The 22,108-nt window shown below is 41.9% G+C and overlaps 1 protein-coding gene across 2 annotated transcripts in view; it reads left to right on the plus strand.

Moving 5' to 3' along the window:
• Positions 1–20,860, plus strand: part of TNFAIP8L3 (TNF alpha induced protein 8 like 3) — a 42,298-nt gene extending 21,438 nt beyond the window's left edge. The window contains exons 2-4 of one of the 2 annotated variants that reach the window (XM_021095503.1): positions 10,808–10,965; positions 11,958–12,052; positions 19,337–20,860. In XM_021095503.1, the coding sequence (XP_020951162.1) occupies positions 10,913–10,965; positions 11,958–12,052; positions 19,337–19,899 (711 nt within the window). In that variant the 5' untranslated portion in view covers positions 10,808–10,912 and the 3' untranslated portion in view covers positions 19,900–20,860. The remainder of the gene's footprint in view (positions 1–10,807; positions 10,966–11,957; positions 12,053–19,336) is intronic. The other variant, XM_013992998.2, reaches the window with a different exon arrangement.

The following is a 22,108-nucleotide window of genomic DNA, read 5'->3' on the forward strand; positions in this document are numbered from 1 at the left end:
GGAATACTGCCATGTGCCAAGAGAGACCTTAGACATTCTTTCCCTCTACATGCAGCCTGGTGCTGGATCATTTGTTACTTTCCACAGACCCTTTATAGCACAAACTGGGAACAGATTGGAGTCTATGAGGAGGGAACTGGGAGAGGAAGGGGTGGCACTCTCTGTCATCACATGTAGTCTCTGTCTGATGTAGGCTGTTTATTGACATAGAAAGATATCCTCAGAGTGTTGAGTGAAAATGCAGACTAGAAAACAGTGTTCATTGATCCCATGTCTGTGACTATTAAAGAGCACATTTACTTTATATGTACTTGGGAAAATGTTTGGAAGAATATGTACATACTAACCATGGTGCGTGGTGGAATTGTGAGGAACTGGTTTTCTTCCTTTAGCTTATGTCTTTTCTGACTCTTCTCAGTGCTCATGTATCATTTTTTATAACGAAATTATTAAAGAAAAAATAGTTTGAGAAATAGCTCCTCGGTCTCCCCCTCTTAAAATAAAACTAGGAGACTAGTATTAAAAATTATACCAATGGATGATGTTTATCTCTTTATTCCTGAGAGTGATCTACCATTCAAAATGACTGCTTATTTATAAGTGGCTGCTTTAGGGAAAGAAAGAAAAATCTAAAGAGCTTTAAATAGTTGTTAAATAAAACATTGTAAGTGTGTGTTGTTTTAGGGGATTTTTGCTCTTCTACACCTGAATAAACATTAAAGAAATTGATTCTCCACTCATCCCCACTCTCGTAATACACACAAATCACAAGTGGCATTATGGGCAAGTTTTACTAAACCTTAAAAAAACTGTAAATCCTTGTCTGACACATAAAGTCTCAGAGAATAGAAAAAGAGAAAGAAACTCAATCCCTTTTATGAGGCTAGTTTACTCTGACATCAAAATCAGACGAACTGTACTAGGAAGAAGCTATAGACCAATATAACCTTTGAGCATAGTTGCAAAATGCTACTAGAATTCTAGTAGTTTATTAATTACATGTGCATCATGACTAAGTAGGACTTATCCTGGGAATGCAGTGATGTTTTAAAGTCTTTTAATAATTGGTTATAAATTCACATATTAAGAGAGTCAAACCCTCCCAAGGGAATGGAAATAAAAGCAAAAATAAACAAATAGGAAATAAAACTTAAAAGTTTTGCACAGCAAAGGAAACCATAAACAAAATGAAAAGACAACCTAAGAACTGGGAAAAAAAATATTTGCAAATTATGCAACCAAAAGGGCTTAATTTCCAAAATATACAAATAGCTCATATAACTCAATAATAAAAAAAGCAAACAACCCAATCAAAAAATGGGCAAGAGATCTAAATAGATATTTCTCCAAAAAAGACATACAGATGGCCAATTGGCACACGAAAAGATGCTCGACATCGCTAATTATTAGAGAAATGCAAATTAAATTACAATGAAGCAAGTTCCCATTGTGGCCCAGTGGGCTAAGAACCTGACATGGTGACCATGAAGATGCAGGTTCCATCCCTAGCCTCACTCAGTGGGTAAAGGATCTGGTGTTGCAACAAACTATAGCATAGGTCACAGATGTGGCTCAGATCCTGTGTTGCTGTGGCTGTGATGTAGTCCTACAGCCACAGCTCCAATTCGATCCCTTGCCCAGAAACTTCCATATGCCACAGATGCAACTGTTAAGGAAAAAAAAAAAAAACCAACAATGAGGTACCACCCCCACATTGGTCAGAATGGCCATCATTAATAAGTCTACAAGTAACAAATACTGGAGAAGGTGTGAGGAAAAGGGAACTTTCCTGCACTATTGGTGGGAATGTAAATTGGTATAGCCACTATGGAGAACGGTATGGAGGTTCTTTAAAAAACTAAATACATACAGAAGTCCCATACGATCCAGCAGTCCCACTCCTGGGCATATACCCAGACAAAACTATAATTCAAAAAGATACATGCACTCCTGTGTTCATAGCAGCACTATTCACAATAGCCAAGACATGGAAACAACCTAAATGTCCATCAACAGACGAATGGATTAAGATGTAGTACATATGTAGAATGGAATATTATTCAGCCATAAAAATGAATGAAATAATGCCATTTGCAGCAACATGGATACAACTAGAAATGATCATACTAAGTGAAGTAAGTCAGAAAGAAAAAGACAAATAGCACATCATTTACATGTGGAATCTAAAATATGGCATAGATGAACCTATCTACAAAACAGAAACAGACTCATAGACATAGAGAACAGACTTGTGGTTGCCAAGGGGGAGGAGAGCGGGAGTGGGATGGACTGGGAGTTTGGGGTAGCATATGCAAACTATGACATTTAGAAAGGATAAGCAATGAGATCCCACCATATACCACAGGGAACTACATCCAATCTCTTAGGATAGAACATGATGGAAGATGATATAAGAAAGGCAATGTATTTCTATGTATGATTGGTTCACTTTGCTGTACAGCATAAATTAAAAATTATAAATCAACTATACTTCAATAAAAAATTTTAAGATAAACCATATGATCATTTCAATAGGTACAAAGAAAGTGTTTTATAAATAGATACACATGTTTACCTTAAGACAAACCTGGAACCTTAGCCAACTAGGAACAGAAAGAAGATTCCTTTTTTTTTGGCCACATCCCAGACATGCAAAAGTTCCCAAAGGCCAGGGATCAATCACACCACAGAAGCCACCCAAGCTTCAGCAGTGACAATGCCAGGTCCTTCACTCTCTAGGCCATCAGAAGATTTCTTAGCTTGATACTACTATCCATTAAAATCCACAGCATATACTATGTGTGGTGGGGAAATTTTAGAAGCAACCCTATTAAAGTCAGAAACAAGTCAGGGATGCCAAATAGCACCCTTACTATTCAACATTGTGCTAGAGTTTCCCACCAGTGCAATAAGACAAGAAAAAGATAGAGGGGGTCGAAGGAAACAATCATTTTGTGCAGGCAATGATTGTCCACATAAAACAATCCAAGCAATGCCACGTAAAATCTATTAGAACTAATAAAAGAACTCAGGAAAGTTTTTTGTTTTTGTCTTTTGTCTTTTTGAGGGCTGCACCCGTGGCATATGGAGGTTCCTAGGCTAGGGGTCTAATTGGAGCTGTAGCTTCCGGCCTATGCCACAGCCACAGCAATGGCAGATCCGAGCTGAGTCTGTGACCTACCCCACAGCTCAGGCAACACCGGATTTTTAACCCACTGAATGAGGCCAGGGATCGAACCCCAACCTCATGGTTCCTAGTTTCAAAACTGCGCCACAACAGGAACGCCTCAGGAAAGTTTTTCAATTGAAGATAAATATAAAAGAATCAGTTGGGTTCCTATATATCTTTAATAACCATTTAGAAACTAATAGAAAAAAATTATACCTACAGTAGCAACCAAAACCATATAGTACCTAGAAGTAGGCTTAGTGAAAGACATGCAAGAGCTTTACAGAGGTGACTATAAAACATTACTGAAGGACAGAGGAGATATTCTAACTAAATGGAGAGATAGATTATGTTAATGGATAGGAAGTTCACCATCATAAAGATACCAGGTTACCTCAGATTAATACAAAGTGTTAATGGCATTTGGTCAAATGATCCTAAAATTCATTTGGAAGAATAAAGGCAAGAATAATCAAGACAATTTCTAAGAAGAATAAAATAGGAGGAACTCTCCATGGCCAATCAAGACTTATTATGAGTTACAGTAATTAAGATAGTGTGATATTGGTACTAAAATAGACAAATCGATCAACAGAATAGACAAACTCAGACCCATACAATATGGAAACTTGATAAGAAAAAGATTGTCTAGGAGTTCCCGTTGTGGCACAGCAGAAACAAATCCAACCAGGAACCATGAGGTTGCGGGTTCGATCCCTGGCTTCGCTTAGTGGGTTAAGGATCCAGCTTTGCCATGAGTTGTGTTGTAGGTCACAGACACGGCTCGGATCTGGCACTGCTGTGGCTGTGGCAGTGGCTGGCAGCTGTAGCTCTGATTCGACCCCTAGCCGGGGAACATCCATATGCTGCAGGTGCAGACCTAAAAAGCAAAAAAAAAAAAAAAAAAAAAAAAAAAAAGAAAGAAAGAAAGAAAAAAAGGCTGTCTAACAGATCAGTAGGAGAAAGATGAACTATTCAATAAATTGAAAAATTAAGAGTTCCTATCATGGCTCAGTGGTTAACGAATCCAACTAGGAACCATGAGGTTTTGAGTTCGATCCCTGACCTTGCTCAGTGGGTTAACGATCCGGTGTTGCCGTGAGCTGTGGTGCAGGTCGCAGACGCGGCTTGGATCTGGCACTGCTGTGGCTCTGGTGTAGGCCGGTGGCTACAGCTCCGATTCGACCCCTAGACTGGGAACCTCCATATGCTGCGAGAGCAGCCCAAGAAAATGGCAAAAAGACCAAAAAAAAGGAAAAGAAAAGAAAAGAAAAATTATGAGAAAAATGTATATAACACAATATTCATAAATAAGTTTCAGATGGATTAAAGACCTGAATGTAAAAAGCAAAATCTTTAAGACTTTTGGAAAACATTTAAGACTCACTTATTACTTCATGGCAGGAAAGGCTTTTTTAACACAAAATACAAAAACAACTAACCATAAAGGGAAAGACTGATAATTATTTTAATGATGGTAAAAATTTTAATTTCTATACAGCTAAAGACAGCATAAAGTTATAAGGTAATGCTACAGACTGGGAGGAAACTTTTGCAACACATGTGATCCACAGAGGATTAGAATCCATAAAACATAAAACTTTCTACAAATTAACAAGAAAAAAACATACAGTACAATTTTGGGGAAAATGAGTATATGAATAAGCAATTCACAGATGAGAAAGATCTGAATGCTCACTATACACACAAGCATATTGAATCTCAGTAGCAATCAGAAATGCATATTAAAACAAGATAACCATTTTGTACCTATCAAATTGGCAAAAATTTAAAAAGTGGATTAGCTGAAGTGTTGATGAGGAGGTGGATCCACAGGAACTCATACACTGCTGCTGGGAGTGAAAATTAGTGTAATGTTGCTGAAAGCATCTGGCAGTCTGTGGTACAGGATCTGGCAGTCATGTTTCTAGGTGTGGAACCTTGGAGGCTATTGTGTGTGTGCATAAGGAGACACTACTGTGGACTTTTTTGTTTGCAGAAAGTGGAAATAATGTAAATGCCCATCAACAGAAAACATGGGTATAGAATATAAGCAGGAGTTCCCGTCGTGGCGCAGTGGTTAACGAATCCGACTAGGAACCATGAGGTTGCGGGTTCGGTCCCTGCCCTTGTTCAGTGGGTTAACGATCCGGCGTTGCTGTGAGCTGTGGTGTAGGTTGCAGACGCGGCTCGGATCCCGCGTTGCTGTGGCTCTGGCGTAGGCCGGTGGCTACAGCTCCGATTCGACCCCTAGCCTGGGAACCTCCATATGCCGCAGGAGCGGCCCAAGAAATAGCAACAACAAAAAAAAAGACCAAAAAAAAAAAATAGAACATAAGCAACAGGGAGTTCCTGTCATGGCGCAGTGAAAGCAAATCTGACTAGCATCCATAAGGATGCAAGTTCAATCCCTGGCCTTGCTCAGTGGTTAAGGATCTGGCACTGCCATGAACTGTAGGTTGCAGACGAGGCTTGGATCCAGTGTTGCTGTGACTGCGGTGTAGGCCAGCAGCTACAGCTCCAATTTTTTTTTTTTTTTTTTTTTTTTTTGTCTTTTTGCCTTTTCTAGGGCCGTTTCCTGCGGCATATGGAGGTTCCCAGGCGAGGGGTCTAATCAGAGCTGTAGCCACCAGCCTATGCCAGAGCCACAGCTCGGATCATCTGTGTGGGTCACAGATGATCCGAGCCTCATCTGTGACCTACACCACAGCTCACGGCAACACCAGATCGTTAACCCACTGAGCAAGACCAGGGATCAAACCCGCAACCTCATGGTTCCTAGTCGATTTCGTTAACCACTGAGCCACAACAGGAACTCCTACAGCTCCCATTTGACCCCGACCTGGGAACCTACATATGCCACAGGTGCAGCCCTAAAAAGACAGACAGACAGACAGACAGACAGACAGAAAGAAAGAAAGAAAGAAAAAGAATATAAGCAACAAAATGCCTAAGTAGATAAATCTTGCAAGAGTGATGTTGAATGAAGGGATACAAAAGGATTTGTGCAATGTGACACCTTTATCTGAAATTTAAAAACACTTTGAACAATATAGTGCTGATGCAGGCATACTCACAAAGCAAATGTATAAAAACAGGGATGAGACTAAGACACTTCAACTTCTGAAGTGCTGTTAGATCTGAAGAGAAAGAAGGGAAAGAGATGGAGCTGAAAACAAAGAGGGCTTCACTTCCCACTCCTCTGTCTTTGAGGGCGGAATATTAAGATTTGTTCCATCTGGGTGGTGGCCACACAAGTAGAGTTTGTTAAATTATCTTCTCTTTTGTCTATATATTTAGAACATTTTATGGGTTTTTTTTTAATTAATTCTTCTGAGGAAAAAACCCACTTAATCTCCATGTTAAAGTGGGCAGTAATTCAAAGAAGCATTTAAACTAATTGATGTTTATCCTCCCATGAATGGCAATTTAGTGTGTAGGGCTGAAGCATAGGACTCTGGAGCAGCCTGCCTGGTCTATATCCCTCTCTGCCACTTCCTACATGGTAGCTCTAAATGAGCTACTTAATCTTCCTTTGCTGTAGTTTCCTTGGATGTAAAATGGTGCTGCTGTTAATGGTGGTGGTGGAGGTGATATTAGTGCCTGCACGTTGAGTTGTTGCAAGGAAACGATGCATAATGCACTAAATACATAGACTCTATTATTGTTATTGTGTCTGAGTATGACCTGCTATTCAGAGAGACACTAGTTACTTGTTGATGCAGGAGAGCTGGGGGAGGGGATGAATAAGCTTTGCTTATTAAAGAAATCATGTAAGTAGATGGTGTTTTTAGCGATGGTTGCTCTTCTACTGCAGTGAGACAAAAATATCTCTCAGATCTCCAAAATTAACCTGTTGAGTTGGAGATGATTCACACACACACACACACACACTCTCACACACACACACACCCCCCGCCGGAGTGACTTCACAATTATTTGCTTCAGTTAGCTCTGTGTCTTAGTCTCATCCCTGTTTCTAAGTAAAATTATTACTCATTCATTTTTCAGAGCTAGCTGTCAAATCAGTACGAAAGACAAAACCAATATGCAACTCTGTTGAAATATATAGCATGCCCTCTAAATATGAAGCTCCATCTACCTTCAAGTTTTGATGAATAGGTGGTATTGTTCTATCACATCATAAGACTGGCTTTTTTTGTATTTTAAAAAAAGGCTGAAATATAAATCTCATTGGTAGATGTGGATTTTAATTGAGGCCTACTTAATGTCTCAAATAAGTGATAAATCAGTCATTAGGGAGCCAGGGATAATTTTCTATAAGCAGAAGCAGGAAGGCAAAGATTGCAGGCTTTGTCTAGAGTTAATTTGAACTTTGGCCCAACTGCACCTCTCTTCCTTAGCCTCCTAGCTTTGAATGAATTATTTAAATCTGCTGTGCCTCAGTTTCTTCCTCTATAAAATGGGACTCACAGTCCTTCTCTTGCAGAAATCTTGTGAGGATCAAATAAATAGTATACACTACTTAGGGTACATAATCTGTGCCTAGTAGTTAACATTATCTCTAACATGATCATTACTGAATTATGAATTCCTCAGTGCTGATGGATGAGTGGATTGAGGGCATCTAAGATGAGATAATGAGCTGGAAAATCTTACAGCTGATCCTGCTAATGTTTCTTCACTTCACCCAAAACAATAAGTTATTGAAAGGCACGGGAATTTTTTTGAAATGTAAAAAAATACGTGGTCTTCATCTTGAAGATAATCAAACGCTGCTTTTAAAGTGTAATTATTCAAAGCGAGGTGTTGCAGCGATCTGAATCTGCTTTCCTACAAGAAGCACCCTATTTTGCCTACCACTGCCTTTGTATATCCTTGCTTAGCACCCTGAAACATCCAACACAGCTGTGAAATTTCATTATGTCTGGTCCCTGCAATGTCGAATCCTCACTCCTGACTGCAGGATGAACGAACCTCTAGGATTGAGCTGCCACCCAGACCAAAGCAGAACTCTGAGCCTGCTCCCAGGCCTAAGCCAAAGACAAGATTTCAGGGGCACTCAAGCCTGAACCAGAGACAGAGGGGAGGCAAAGGGGATGAAGACTGGCTAATGCGACATCCCTCCTTTGTGCTTGTCTCTGGTAATTCAGTCCTTCCTCCTTTTGCCTTCCACCCCAGCCAGTCCTACTGTACCCAGTCTACCTCGCACTTCCTACCTTCATTTTTTTTTTTTTGAAAAGAAAGATAAATTTATTGAGATAAAGGATAAAAGACACTGCTAGTGCAAGTGAATGACTTCCTGATTATCAGGGAGAGCAGACTCAGAGCACGTGTTAGTGTCTGTTTTTCTAGCCCAGGGACAGAGTTGAGAGGAGAGGTCTTACTAAACATTTGCTGGTTGGTTGGGGGATGGGTACAATGTCCCTATAGGGGCAGGATGAGGAGTGGGCCAAATACCGACCCTCGTTTTAAAATAATCCATTCTCCTGGGAGGGAAGGAGAGGTAATTTGGTGGTGGGCCCCGGAACTGGGAGAGAATCTCTAGGAGGTGTGGCTCTGACTAATAGAGACTACACTTTAACCAGCTAAATGGAAATTTGCATTTTAAAGGAAGAACCTATTTACTGCTCAGGATCTTTAATTGGCTAATTACTTAGGGAAGATCGATTTTTTCACATCTCTTGCTTGATGGCTTGGGACAGGGTCTGAACAAGGAAATGGGAAGCTTAGGGAAGGACCTGTTGCCTTGGAGGTGCCCACTATACAGGCTCATATGAGCATCTCCATCCACCCAGAGGCCCCGGGGCACCTGGAACTCAGCATGCCCAGGACTGAAGCCATCTTCCCCACACACCTTCCAGATGCCTATTTCATTTGGTGGGGCTTACTGCCCCCAACCCCACTCATTTCTCAAGCTAGAGGAAGCACTCAGCATCAGCCCTGACTCATCCCTCTTCCCCAAAGTCACCCAGGCTGTTCGTTAATGCCTCTCCCCCTCACCCATAGGACAAGCTCAAATGAAAATCACAGTGTGTCTAACCATCTTGCTAACTGCCATGGCTTCCTACTGCCTTGGGGAATATCTTGAGGCAAGTAAAAATGTGTGAAATCCGTACTTCAAATCATCTTATTAGAATTTTTGAAATTTTTATGGCCCATTTCTTGTCAGATCTAATTAGATCATTACTTTTACCTTATAATTTGCCTGCAGAAAAGCTCTTAATGATGAGGAGGCTTATCATCAGCTCTGCCATTTTCTTGCTCTTCCTTTGGGCTGGCATGATTAGCATATTGTCTTCGGCCTCAGTTTTATTTCTTGCAGGAACCTTTTGAAATCATTGGTCCATTTCATAAGGGTTAGTTTAGTTAGAACTAAATAATAATAATGAGTGAGTCTATTTAACCAAGCACACATGTAAACATACGTCAAAATAAATCAAAACTGCTGAAAGGGAACAAACAAATGAGAGATACACACTAAATACTCCCTGACCCCCAGGGAGCAGGGGGATCTTTCCCTCTTCCATTAGAATGCCACATACCAGTGGGTGCCAGGGTCAGCCTGTATGTTAAACATTAGTAAAGCTTAATCCATCTCATTAGGAAACAAGAAAATGGGGAGCTCCTGTTGTGGCCCAGTGGTTAACAAACTCAACTAGTATCCATGAGGATACTGGTTTGGTCCCTGGCCTTGCTCAGTGGGTTAAGAATCCGGCATTGCCGTGAGGTGTGGTAGAGGTTGCAGATGAGTCTTGGATCCCTCGTTGCTGTGGCTATGGTGTAGGCCAGTGGTTACAGCTCCGATTCGACCCCTAGCCTGAGAACTTCCAAATGTTGCAGGAGGGGCCCCCAAAAGACAAAAAAAGAAAACAAGGAAACGGAATTAAGGGTTCTAATGTTTTCATTTTTCCCATCCCCTCGTGGTGGCTGGGAGGCAGCTGCCCTTCAAGTTTTGGTGACCCACCCGCAGAACCCACAAGCTGCTTGCTTCTTATTGCTGGTGGTGGAAATTTTGGGACCTCAAGTCTTCTCACCAGCAAGGGTGAGCCCATTGGATATGTCTTCAAGGCAAGCACTCTCTTTTGGAAGGTGGGGAAGGGGCTAGACCTAAGAAGGCCTCAAGGATGTGCTGGATTAACTGGCAGTCAGAAAAGTCTATGTTTTAGCCCTCCTAGGTCATCTAAGTTTTACTGTGATGCTTTTAAAGTATCCCAAAATAACTTAAGCCTGAGAAATGCCATCTCATTCAAGTATGAAAGGGATTACACCTAACAGGGCATTTTTCATGAGCTACTAAGCTTTGATCATTTTCTGTGAGGAGAGAAGGGGAATCAAGATTTTTGCTTGTCTCTAACTCAAAGGCTTCATCATCCCTTGACCATGTCATTTCAGTGTACCTCCTCCAGTGCCATGTTTTTTCTTTAATATCTCAGCAGTATGCAAACCACAGTTTTATACAAAGAAGGAAAATATTTTTCAGTTTGACTCCACTAGAAATCAACAGTTCCATTAGTCTTTCTGAAAACCATAAAAGTGTTAGGTTTGCATTTCAAAAACCTACTAAATGTTCCTTAATAGTTTTGTCCCCACAGCTACATAGGGCCCCAGAACTTAAGCAGAGGCAATGTCTTCTCTAGAAGGTATTTATTGTTGTCATGAATATCCCTCCTGCAGACCACAGCCAACTCCCTCTTATCACTCACTCAGAGACCAGATAAGGAAGCAGGAAGGAAGAGGGTGGTATCCACCTGGTGCCTGGCCCCTCATTGGTTGTGAAGGATGGAGAGTGAGGAACAGGACTGGTCCAGTCAGCCTTGCTGGTGCAGGAGCAGGTGAGCGGAAGAATGGTGCTCATCGTGAAAGTTCACAAAATAGTTTGTGAGGCTGCTCTGTCTCAGGGAGGCCTGCTTGAGCTTTACATCCAACATGTAAGTATAAGGGATTGAGTCCCAGAAACTTGGACTACCACAAATCACCCTCTGCCCAGGTCTTACCTCTCCCCATGCCCTGGGGAGCCCCCAGCTTTCCTTGTACTCTGGGCCTCCTGCGTTGACAGGTGGTACTTATTAAGCACCACAGATTGTTTTTCTCAGGGTACCATCTCCACCCCTAGCTTCTACTTAATATTTTTAGCTAACTCTCTTCCTTGCCATTATCCTAAGCTGTTTACCAAAGTGAATGATAGCACATGAGTGGGGGCTATTACAGATAGTTTTATAGTTCTGAGAGCTATCCATACTCACATATATATTTTCCACACACCCTTTAACCAGAAGTAGAGAAGTTACCGAACTCAAAGAGAAGAAGAAAAGAGCTAAGTCTGTCCCCCAGCCCCTCTTCCACACTACATCCTGGGTTGATGCTCAGAGCTCTTCCCTGGGCTGTAGCTGACAGCTGAGAGCCTGTCATCTTTCATAACCATCATTTATTTTTCCCACAATGTATTACCTTGCTCTTACCATGCTGAAGCTCATCTGCCTCTTTTCTACCCACTCATCCTTGGCTTGGTGAGATCTTCCTGCTGTGTATCACCACCAGCTTGGCATTTCACCATCTGGGAGAGATTATGTTTTCTAGAAATGTGGAAACATCACTTATGCTATGGCTGCACATCATTTACAGAAGCATCAGCTCAGACTGGCCCTGACACGTTACTATGCAGCGACAGACCCACTTGAATTCTCTTTTGCTTTCTCTTTCCACACTAGTTGACTCCCATTGTCATGCTATTTTACCAGCATAGTTCTGGTACTTCTCCTTTCTTTGTATATGTTGCAAGCATGCTTATTCTCAGAGCACTTACTTTATAATCCTTCCATTTGAGCTCTTCCATCAATTTTGGTTTAAAGAAGACCCGGTTTCTTTTCTACAAAGATGAACTCTGCAGCTTCCTCAGTCTCGTCTCATTGTGCCAGTCAGGTAAGCTGCATAATAATAGCTGCATAATCATATCTTATTTCCATTCTCAGGTACTGTAAACAATCCATTATTTTTCATGGCTAGAATGAGAACTTTTGCTCAAACCTAGTTAAGAGAATCATGGCTGACTAGAAGAGCCTTCTTAAGGCTCTTGGGAAAAAGAACAGTTTTTGCCATGACCTATTCTAGATCTCTTGGTGTTTCCCCCAAACAAACATGTGCATGCTAGTTAGGGCTGCTTCCCCAGAACTCCCAAGTGCACCCTTGACCTTGGCTTTTAAAGTTCACATCTTTCTCTTAGCCTGCAATGTTCCTCCCTAGTGGGTCACCAACATGGTTCTTCTGCAGAAGGAGGAGACAGAAGGATTGGGTGGAAGGAAACAAGCCCAAGATTTCCACCTGCAAAAGGTCTACCTCATCCAGCTCTCCCTTAGTACATGCACTCTCCCTTAAATCTTGCATGCATGTTGGAAATAGTAGTGTCTCCACACCCCTCCCCACAGATCCCTGGGAATTGTCAGAGTGGATCAGATTGATGTTATTTCTCTGAATCCTATCCTGGCATTTCCTATACCATAGGATGTTATAGGGAATATATATATATATGTGTGTGTGTGTGTGTGTGTGTGTGTGTATATACATATATATATATATATATATATATATATAAATATGTGTGTGTGTGTATTTTCTAACATCCAGTACGTTTGAGAAGGGGTAGACTAAACAAAACTACACAGGTATCTTTACTGTAGGGCCTCTCAAAGCCTTTAATAAACTACCTGGTATGGCACATCATCAAAAGCCAACCACAGGGCATAGTCATCTACAAACTCATTTAGCTGATCACAAAACCTTCTCTCTTGGAGCATCTGAGAGGACTAGTATTCTATGAGATACACGCTGGGGCATGCTGTGATCAGTGGGTCCTACATTCATGGTGTGAGAAACACTTAGGGAGCTCGTGATTACTGGCCATACTCCTAAAGATTTTAATTTAATAGCAATGGTTTGGGTTAGAGTGTGGGAATCTACTTGTTTGTTGTTTTTTCTTAAAGCTTCCTTTATCATTTTGATGATACATAATTCCTTTACCCCAGCATCTTGATCATTAAGACTTCAGAGATTGCATACCCATGACCCTCCTGAGCCCTCACCATAGCAGTTTGTACCACAAGTCCCTTTAAACATAAATAACACATTCTTTTACAAGGGAGATGGCTGAAAACGTATGAGGGAAACCATCAAAGTCCTTTGTGATTTGGGGGAAATTACTGGCTTGTTTCAATGACTTTAGAAACCACTTCCTGACAATGTAGCCTATCCACATTCAAGTCCACCTTCACAGCCCATAGAGCTTCCCCCCAGCTGTTCTCAATCATGCCAATTTGGGCTGTTTCATATACCTAAGTGTTTTGTTTCATTTGTCTACATCTTGCCTCCCTGCAGGACCATATTCAGAGTAGGACCCAATTAAATATTGGGGGGAGCAGGAAGGATATTCTTCATAGCACTTCATACAGAGTTGAACAAATTGTAAATGCTCAGTAATTGCAGAGAAAGCAAGGGACAAAAGACACCTTGGTCCCAAAAGGACAAAAAAGAGTGAAGATTGACTTTAGAATTAAAAAGCAAGTAGAGAATGATTTTAAGTGTCGCAACAAGAGTAAACAAACAGCTTAGGAGAGTTCCTGGTGATCTAGTGTTTGGGATTCTGCCCTTTCACCACTGCAGCCCAGATTCAATCCCTGGTCTGGGAACTGAGATCCTACATCAAGCTATTGCACATTGCGACCAGAAATAAATAAAAGAGTGTACATACAGCTTACCCTGCTAAGATGGTATTATCTTCAATATTAAGTATGTATTATTTTCTTCCTTCTTCTGGAATTCTTCCTTTGTTGCTTCCCTGTTTTTCATTTTTTAGGTCAATGACATATACATCACTAGTAGCTCAGGAATAGGGTGACCAAATTTTCCCAATTTGCCTGGACTTTTCCAATTTTAGTACTGGAAGTCCACCATACAGGAAACCCCTCAATCCTGGCGAATCAAGGCAGTTAGTCACTCTACTCAGCATGAAGTGTTTCCTGAGCAGATAAAACTGGGAAATGCTTTACCACATTCCACTCACCTGAATTAATTCCCTATAGCTGCTATAAGAAGTTACCACAAACCTAGTGATTTAAAAACATCAATAGTGGGGAGTTCTATAGTGGCGTAGTGGTTAAGGATTCATCATTGTCACTGCTTTGGCTTGGGTTTGATCCCTGGCCCAGGGACTTCTACAAGCCACAGGCGTGGCCAAAGCAAAAACAAAACAAAACAAAAAATCTACACAAATTTATCATCTCACAACTGTGGAGATCAGAAATCCTAAAATGGTTTTACATTTTAGAAATCCTAAAATGTGTAAACAGGACTGCATTTTTTTCCTAAAGTCTTCCTTTGCCTTTTTCAGCTTCTAGAGGCCACCCATATTCCTTGGCTCATGGTTCTCTCCTCCGTATTTGAAGCCAGCCATTGCATCCCTCTGACCCTCTGCTTTCATCATCACATCCCCTTTTCTGACTCTCTTTCTCCTTTCACTTACAAATAAAGACCCTTGTGATTACCTCATGTGCACTGGATAATCCAGGGTAATTTCTCCATCCCCAAGTACTTAACTGAGTCATATCCCCAGAGAATGGATATAGTTCTCAGTGCTATACAGCAGGACCTCATTGCTTATCCATTCTACATGTAACAGTGTGCATCTACCCAAACTCCCAGTCCTCCCACTCCCTCCTCCCTCACCCTTGGCAGCCACAAATCTGTTCTCTATGTCTGTGAGTCTGTTTCTGTTTGTAGATAGGTTCATTTATGCTACATTTTAGATTCCACATATAAGTGATATATTTGTTTTTCTCTTTCTGACTTACTTCACTTAGTATCTCTAATAATCTCTAGCTGTATCCATGTTGCTGCAACTGGCATTATTTTGTTCTTTTTTACAGCTGAGTAGTTCATTGTATATATGTACCTCATCTTCTGAATCCATTAATTGGCCAGTGGACATTTAGGTTGTTTTCGTGTCTTGGCTATTGTGAATAGTTATGCAAAGAACAAAAGATACATAGGGGTGCATTCATCTTTTTGAATTATAGTTCTGTCTGAATGTATGTCCAGGAGTGGGACTGCTAGATCATATGGTAATTTTATTTTTAGTTTTCTGAGGAATCTCCATACTGTTATCCATACTGTATCAATTTACATTCCCACCAACAGTGTAGGAGGGTTCCCTTTTCTCCACATCCTCTCCAGCATTTGTTATTTGCAGACTTACTAATGATGGCCATTCTGATTGGTGTGAGGTGGTGTCTCATTCTTGTTTTGATTTGGATTTCCAGATGAGGAGAGTTTTGATGGATCAGTTTATAAGTCCAATTCCTCTTTTTCACCTCAGTAGTCTTCTCTAACTCACCTGCCTGAGAAACAACCTGAGGTCAAGACATGGAGACCTCCCTTCTTTCTACTGTTTCAGTAATGGATTTCCCACCCCCCAAAAAAATCATATTGGGGAGTTCCCATTGTGGCTCAGCGGAAACAAACCCAATAGTATTCATGAGGATGCCAGTTCAATCCCTGGCCTCGCTTTGTGGGTTAAGGATCTGGCATTACCGTGAGCTATGGTGTAGGTTGCAGATGCAGCTCAGATCTGGCATTGCTATGGCTGTGGCCTAGGCCGGCAGCTGCAGCTGCAGATCTGATTTGACCCCTAGCCTAGGAATTTCCATATGCCACAGTGCAGCCGTAAAAAGAAAGGGGGGGGGAAATATTCTTACTGGGACAAATTACCTTGGGGTGTAAAATCTCCTAGTCAAACAAAGGGATGATGTGAAACTCTGGTGTTGGTGATGGCTCTTTTAATCAAAGCACCATTATCTGCCCCTACCCATCTCATTTGGAGGTGCATTTACTTTTTATGTTTAGTAAGTACTTATCAAAAGCTTAATACTTGTACTGCAAATAATTAGAATGATAACTCACTCCAGAAGGAATTTTTTAAAGATTGGAGATTTGGGTCACTAGGATCTTCTTTTAATTTAAACTTCAATTTGTGGAGTTCCCATTGTGGCTCAGTGGAAATGAATCCAACTAGAAACCATATGGTTGCGGGTTCGATCCCTGGCCTCGCTCAGTGGGTTAAGGATCTGGCATTGTTGTGAGCTCTGGTGTAGGTTGCAGACGTGGCTTGGATCCTGCATTGTTGTGGCTATGGTGTAGGCAGGCAGCTGTAGCTTGGATTCGACCCCTAGCCTGGGAACCTCCATATGCCATGGGTGTGGCCCTAAAAAGAAAAAAGAAAAAAAATAAACTTCAATTTATATGGATCCTTTGGTTATAGAGAATTATGACTGATAGACCAAATTTTTTCAAGCAGAAAAACATAAAGTTCTCTGGATGTTATAGAAGAGAGACACAACCTCAAGGAATAAAAAAGAACAATGTAACAGTTCTAATTTTTAAAGGAGAGCTTGCTCCTGTCATTTTAAAATGGACAATAATGAATGTTATATCACTGAGGTATGTAGGTTACATTGGACATTTTTAAAAGAACAATTTAACATGTTAACTTTAAAGTATTTACAATTTAGAATATCTAGACATTTATCTATTTAGAAATTATAACTATTTAACCATTAGGTGAAAATACTTACTGTCAGGTTAAAAAGTATTCAAGTAGATACATAGCTTTTGAAAATTATTTTGGGGAAATAAGAGCAAAAGGTGTGATGACCACTGCTCTGCAGAAAACTGCTGGGAATGCTGATGGTGAAAAGAGCAGGGTTTGGAATCCAGCTAGCCAGGGAAGCCTTGGTAAAAACTCCAGCTTTCCCCAGCTCTTAAGGTTAAAGCCATGAAGTGGCTGCCCCAGAGCCAGTGTTCCCACATCCCAAAGTAGCTGCTATGGGCCCCCAGTGCATTAGGCTCAGAGTCCACTGGAGCTTGGACACAAGTCCCTGCTCCCCCAGAGCTTACATTCTAGTGGACACTGAGTCAGTTGATCCATTACTTCTGCATAAATGTATGTGTGCTGCATTTCTAGAGAGCCTCTTAAAATACCTGTTCAGGCAGTTTTTGGTGTTGACAAAGAAATTACTGCTTTTTTGATATTCCAGAACCGATCCATCTAGATTCCACTTTTCTTGTCAGAATAATCATCTGAGGAGGAATACAGGGTCAAAGATCACAAGTCTTTAAGTTTCTCCTGTGGAGCTGACTTCAAAGCATATGGCACAGTCTTTTGAACAATGCTGTTAAATATTTGGGGAAGACAGATTTGATGTTTTTGGAACAAAGGTTATTTACATAAAGGTCTGATGACCATGGTAGATGATCAGTCTGAGCAGGAATATTACTTGTTTCAAACTCTGGAGGGGCATAAATCTCATGGTAAAGAATCAAGCATCACCATTTATTCCCTTCACACTGAGGCTGAAGGGGAAATCCTGGTCTTATCAGGGTCACTTGCTATGAAGTTGCTTGAAGAGTCTACCCTCTCAGTCTTTTGGGAGAGAGTTTCCTAGGGCTATGGGAGACCCATGCTGCCCACTGCGTTAGTTTTGCTGATCCTACTTTAGTGACCTCACTCCAGGCCATGACCATGGAGGCCTGCACCTGGAAGAGGTCCATGAGCAGAAGTGACTGTTGTGGAAAGACCCAGGGCTGGGCTGGGAGGGAGGGAGCCAGACCATGAGGGGACATGCTGGAGGAGGAAGCACTGGGGCCTTTGTCTAAATTGTGCTTGAGTGTTAACTGAATTTGTGTCTATGAGACCTAAGCACTCAGGGATTAATGACGTTCCACTGAGGGGATGAGTCTGGAGTGGGTAGAAGGGGTGGAATATGAGATGGGGAGGGACTGGACAGAATAGCAGAAGCTGGCATGTATGGCCATCTGTCTGTCCATGCTGCCTATCCCATCTGTCACTTCCATGTAGCCAGAGGACTGGACAAAAGGATCCTAGAGGGCCCTCAGTTTTCAAAGAAAAATTCATTCTTCTGCAGTATTTTCCTGGTCTTTACCTTAACAGACATCATCCCATCCCTGTGCTCAGAACTGAGCTAGGTGCTGAGGAAGACATTATCTTTGTCCTCCAGGAACTTGAATCCCCTTCAGAAAATAAGAATTATACACATACATACTGTCATAGTGAGGGTGGCCAGTGGGCTTCATTTCAAATGTCAGCTCCAGCTAATTGGTGACTTCATGGAGTATTTCATCCCACCTAAGACACTACTGATTCTAAGATACCTTTTCATGTGCTCTTAAAAAAAAAAAAATGCTGCCAATTAAATTGCAAATGATTGCTTTTTTATTGCTTAATATTGTATACTTATTGAAAGATCCTGTTTTAGAATTACTTAGACATAGTGTTATTTCTTTTAACATATGTTGTTCTCATTCCTTCATAAAATGGAAAGTAACAGGGAAATAAGTTGGCTTTGGTTTTCCTACACTTTCTCACATTCAGGGTACTACGCATCTGGAGACACCTTTGCTTGGAGCTGTTGATGTCTGTATTCCTACACAGGGTGGTTCTCTGTGCCATTGATAGCACTGGAGAGGCAACATTTCTTGTAAGAGTACACTTCACTTTTTTTCCAAATCTCTGTCTCATATTGTTTACGTTAATACACACATAGGTAATGCAACCAAAGCAAAACGGCCACCTGACCACAGTGACTATAAGACACATCCCAATTTTGAAGATATCAAACATGAAAAAAAATTCACCTTAGTAAAATATGGATTCTGAGACTCAGTCAAAAACACTACAGTGATCAAACATTTAGGTCTATACTGGGAATGGGGTTGGCATGGGTGCTGCATTCTTATCATTAAGCAATGATTTCCTTCATTGCAAAACTTGCAAATTTGCAAAACTTGAATGGTTCCAGTGCAGTAGTCATTGTAGAGAGTTCTTTGTGAATGAATAGAGTCAAGAAGGCTTTCTGCATAAAGTAGGTCTAAAAGTGTGAGATTTGGCTTGGGTGTGAGGAAACCTTGTTCAGAGAGGAAAGAGCACAATTTAAAAGATTCAAGAGGGTAAACAAGCATGTAATGTGGAGAGGACAGTATGGTAACCAGGCTGGGGTGGGGTTTCATTAAAGAGTTGTGGGGTATGAAGGCATGAATTTTTGCTGTAAAAATGTGAGTTCAAATTAGTATGTTTCACTTGTAGAAACAAAATAAATGGTTCTCATATTTCTGTAACTCTTCCCTCTTCTCTTACCAAAGGTCCTGATGTTTTTAGTTCAAAGAGCCTTGCCCTTCAAGCCCAGAAGAAGATTCTGAGCAAAATAGCCAGCAAAACTGTGGCCAACATGCTGATTGATGACACCAGCAGCGAGATCTTTGATGAGCTCTACAAAGTCACCAAAGAGCACACCCACAGCAAGAAGGAAGCACACAAGATCATGAAAGACCTAATCAAGGTGGCGATCAAAATTGGGATCCTCTACCGGAACAACCAGTTCAGCCAGGAGGAGGTGATTATTGTGGAGAAGTTCAGGAAGAAGCTGAATCAGACTGCCATGACCATTGTTAGCTTCTACGAGGTGGAATACACCTTCGATAGGAATGTGCTCTCCAAGCTCCTACACGAATGCAAGGACCTGGTACATGAACTGGTACAGCGACATCTGACGCCCAGGAGCCATGGGCGCATCAACCACGTCTTCAACCACTTTGCTGACATGGAGTTCCTCTCCACCCTTTATAGTCTGGATGGGGACTGTAGGCCAAACCTCAAGAAGATTTGTGAAGGAATCAATAAATTGCTAGACGAGAAGGTCCTTTGAATGTCCTCCCTCTTCCTGGACTTGGCTGCATTCATGTTACAGCACCCAGCGTGTCCCGGGTGAGAATCAGGAAAACGAGAAGAAGCCCTTGTCAAAGATGCTTGTGTTCTGTCCTCGTCATCTCTCTGATGTTGATGCTGGAATAAGCACAGATGTGCTTATCCCCTGAGCTTCTGATGAGGTCTGTACTCAAAAGCCCCTTTGTTTGCAAGCTCAAAGGACATTTCACCTGTTCTATGCAGAAAAGCTGCCCTGCTCATCAAGGTGGGCAGGGTCATCTTGTAAAGTGGAAGGAGCCCTGGTCCAAGGGTCAGAGGACATGGATTTGGTTCCCAGCTCCACCAGTTACAATTCCGTCCTCGTTCTCTAGATCCTGAAACCATCATGCCTGCCTGCCTACCTCCCAGGGCTGCTGTGAGGATTGAATGAAACTATGTATGTTCTCACTTTTAAAAACTCGAATATAAGGTCCTGCTAGTTTCTCTGTGGGTTGTGGCAGGGATCAACCCGGAATCTAGACTATTAAGCAGCAGAGATAAGAACAATAGTTTCTAATGGGCTGGGTTTGCAGTCTGTCTCTAGATGCGCTATTTCAAACAAAATAAAAATGAACTCAAAGGTTTGAAAAACTACAGCTGCAAATGGGAAAGAATGTTTTTTGAGAGTTGTGTTTTTAGGTCTTAGATGTGCAGGTTTATGGTCCTGCAGAGGGAAACTTTCCAGGGGTTGAGGGAGTGGAGAGAGAGTTTCCCACCCATCACATAGAGGCAGAGAATTGTGCACCCCTACCCTGCCCCTATCTGAGGCGTACCCTCCATGAGGTATAGGGGGTAGGGGGGTTTTATTCCAGTATGCACAGGAGGTTTGGGCAGAGTGAACCCCTATCCGTCTTTCATGGTCTTTCACAGTCATTTTGTGCTGTTTTCTTTGGTTTGTTAATAAATTCAAACAACCCTTCAAACAAGATGTTTTGGAGTTGTGATTCAAAAATCAAATTCCTTGGAGTTGGATTCAGTGTTAAAAGGAAGAAGAAAATGAGGAGCAAGAGCTCTGCACTCAGACCCTAAGGGAAAGTAGCCCCAGAGGGAGTATATATAGGGTGGTGCCTGTGCAGAGCTGGTCCATGGACACGGTGACCGCTTCTCTGAACGTCTCAAAGCCTCACTTTGACACAAAGTAGTTAGTGCTTTATTTGCCTGGAGGACATCACCTCTGTCCTTCTATGCTTCCCTTTTACCTGAGGATAAGGTAAAAATACCACATCAGGTCAGCCCCAGGTTTCATTGCACTCCGTGGTCTCTCTAGCAGGAGCATCAATAGATGGTTTGGGGGAGGCTGTGAAACAATGCCAGTGAACCTACTATGGCTGTTTGACCCCAGCTGACTCCCAAGTCAACATTATATAAAGCATCTGGTTAAGTTTTTCAGCCACCAGCACTCAAAATTAGTTCACAGGAAGGATGTCCAGGGGTAACAGGGACTAATGAAGTTAGCCCCTGTCTCCATGTTTGACAAACGGGGCCCAGCCCCTCCCCACGGTCCTGAGGAGTGAGCAGATGCCCAGGGCCCGTCTGGACTGAGGAGGTCATTGGTCATTTGGGCAGTGCCAGTGGAAGCTGTCCGGGATAGGTTCCTTCCTTCCTACCTGCCCACTAGGCAATGAGTGGCCCAGAAGTAGCCAAATTACAGAGCCCTCAATGCCTGCCTTCATGTACTCATCTGATTAAGGACCACTTCCTGGTATAACAGATGGTTCTTCTTTTTTCACTAAGCAGGTGGACCTACTCAGAGAAGTCAGCTCCGCCAAAAGGAATGGGTGCAACTGTCTTCTATCTACCTAAAACAGATAGGGAAGAAGGCAGGTTCCCCAGCCAAAGAGGGTTGCAGGTTCTCCCCTCTCCACAGGCCACAGCCCACAGCACAGTGAGGGCAAAGCCCACGAGCTTCTGAAGGAACAAGGTCCTTTTTGTTCTGATCAGAAAAGGATTAGCACTTCCACCAGCAATTCTCAGCAAATGCAATAGCAGTGTGGGTGGAAACATTCTACCACCTCAGGCTTCCCCACTGTCTCCAGCTTATCAACAGTAGCCAGGGGCAGTTGGGCACAAGTAACCCATCACTCCTCTAAAAAGAGCCACAACCTATAGCATGTATGCATTTCAAACACACCACTGACATGTAAATTCAAGTGACAAATGAGTTTCATCCA

The sequence above is a fragment of the Sus scrofa genome, chromosome 1 (assembly GCF_000003025.6).
Source record: "Sus scrofa isolate TJ Tabasco breed Duroc chromosome 1, Sscrofa11.1, whole genome shotgun sequence".
NCBI classification, from domain to species: Eukaryota; Metazoa; Chordata; class Mammalia; order Artiodactyla; family Suidae; genus Sus; species Sus scrofa.